The 2,110-nt window shown below is 57.2% G+C and overlaps 1 protein-coding gene across 1 annotated transcript in view; it reads right to left on the reverse strand.

Annotated features, from left to right (window-relative positions):
• AURANDRAFT_68729 (hypothetical protein) overlaps positions 1-1,896 on the reverse strand; it is a gene marked incomplete at both ends in the record, with an annotated part of 3,457 nt that extends 1,561 nt beyond the window's left edge. Inside the window, 5 exons of the mRNA XM_009044453.1 lie at positions 20-124; positions 375-417; positions 457-585; positions 639-716; positions 1,744-1,896. Of these exons, the coding sequence (XP_009042701.1) occupies positions 20-124; positions 375-417; positions 457-585; positions 639-716; positions 1,744-1,896 (508 nt within the window). The remainder of the gene's footprint in view (positions 1-19; positions 125-374; positions 418-456; positions 586-638; positions 717-1,743) is intronic.
• Between the last annotated feature and the right edge of the window lie 214 nt (positions 1,897-2,110).

Raw genomic sequence — 2,110 nt, forward strand, 5'->3', positions numbered from 1 at the left:
CTCATGTCGACGAACTTACTCAAGGTTTTCTGCCGATGCAAGTTCCGATGCCGCTGAAGGGCCCGCACCTCGAACGTCTCTGCAGCTCGTGTTGCAGACGAGAGGCATTTCGAAACACACGGAGCTACGGTTATCACGTCATTTATTCTATTGCTCCTCGTTTGCTTGGAGCGTTGGAGTAACTCTATACTTGTCTCCCTGTCAATAGTAGAATGCATTGCTGCTTGAGCAGCACCGTTCGCTAGACGTCGCAGCAAAACATTCTTCCGCTTGACCGCCCGCGCTTCCGCTATCTTACAGCGCATTTTGCGCCTCGCGATACCAGATTTGGACCACACAGCTTCTGGATCCACGCTCATGCCTGTGTCACTTACATCCGGCTGTGTCATCATTACTTCGCAAGGAGCGGATTTGGGCCTATTCACAAACAGACGCTGCCCCCGGTGAGTAACGGACGCTGAAAAACGCACGCATCGGGTCGTGGCCGGGGTATTGAGTTCTCTCGGTTGATTCGTCCTCCAGGCAGAAGCTCAAAGACGTGCATTGTGTGACAATGGCGGATAGCGCCAGAGTCAGGAGTGTCAACTGTGAGATATACTAGTAGGAGAGTCAAGTCCGGCTATTGAAGCGGGGCGGACCCACTTAAATACCCACCGAGAGTCGACCTGAGCATGGGGGAGGCGAATAGCACAAGACACCACACACACAGGGGCACCCTACCAAGGTAAAAAGCAAAACTTTCGAGGCGCAAGCCGCGCGGTCGGGACTATCTGCGTTAAGCTAGCCGCGCCGGGATATTAGTCGGGTCGAGTGGGGCCTAAAGGGAGGCTAGAGACCCGAAAAAAATTCCGCGCGCGTCTACCCCCTGCTGGGTGTATCTTGTGCCGGCACAGTGTGCCGGCAGATCTGGCGAAGCGAAGTGTGCCGGCACAACCAGAAATAGCGTTTTGTCGGTGTGCCGGCACGTTTGGTCGGGCCCAAAGTCGACGGGGCCGGGGCCTGGGCGTGTGCCGGCACAGCGGGAACACATTCTAACCCTCGGACGCTGAATTGATTTGCTTGAAGCGCCCCTGTGCACGTCATGGCTACGACCGGGGCCCAGGGGGCGGGCCCGGAGTCGCTTTGAACATCATGCCATGACACAGTGCGTTTCAGCGCCATGACATCGTGCGCGCGTCGCGTTACATAGTGTTCCGGTCGCGATCTTCGCGTCCGACGGGGCAGCCCCTGGGTCAATGGTCGTTTCGTGTGGGGGGGGCTCCTCAGGGCCGGGGCCACCCTACGGAGGCCCTTGGCTCACGTGCTTGGGGTGCACGTTAGGGCTGGAACGCACATGGCGGCATGTCACAGAACATACTCGTGCTCGCCGCGAGGGGTCCGGCGAAGCGCGACTCGGACTACGCGCGCCGCTGGCACACGCCGATGGGCCGGTCGTCGGAGACGAAACTGTTACTAGTACCCGCAAACTAAAAGTCGGCTACTACTGCCCTTGGAATGATGTCCGGTCCATGAGTTCGCTTCCATGCGCATTAACAGCGCCTCGAGTCCCCTGCACGGGCCCGCCATCACCTCATTTCGGCTATAGCCCCGGAGATAGCTCCGTAATTACGACGTGAGGTGGGTTTGGTGTGACTCACATCGACCATGGCAGGTACACTTGCCGCCATTAAAGACAAGCGGCTAGCGCGAAGAGAGCCTCGCGTTGATCATGGCCTGGATCTCTTCAGGCGATGCTGTTTTTACCGCTTTCTGTGCTGCGATTCGTTCGTTGCGCTCTCGTTGTGCAGTGGCGACAACAGCCGCTGCTTCCGCCTTTACCGAGGGAGATGTGACCATGGATTTGCTAGGGGCTGAGTTTGAGGCGGGTTGCGTGAGTACTGATGCACGGCCAGCCATACTGCTCTTCAGTCTGCTGTTGATTAGTGCCTGAAGCTCATCAGGCGTCTTCGCATTTTTTGCTGCTTCCTGAGCCTTGGTTCTCTCTTCTAGATCCTTTCTTGCTGCAGCCACTATCGTGGCAGCCTCAGCTTTGATAGCAGCCTAAAGACGCACTGACTGAAAGAGGAGGATAAGCGGACTGAAAGAGGGCCACGAAGCAAGGAAGCAAGGA

This window comes from Aureococcus anophagefferens (assembly GCF_000186865.1).
Source record: "Aureococcus anophagefferens unplaced genomic scaffold AURANscaffold_329, whole genome shotgun sequence".
Taxonomy (NCBI): Eukaryota; class Pelagophyceae; order Pelagomonadales; family Pelagomonadaceae; genus Aureococcus; species Aureococcus anophagefferens.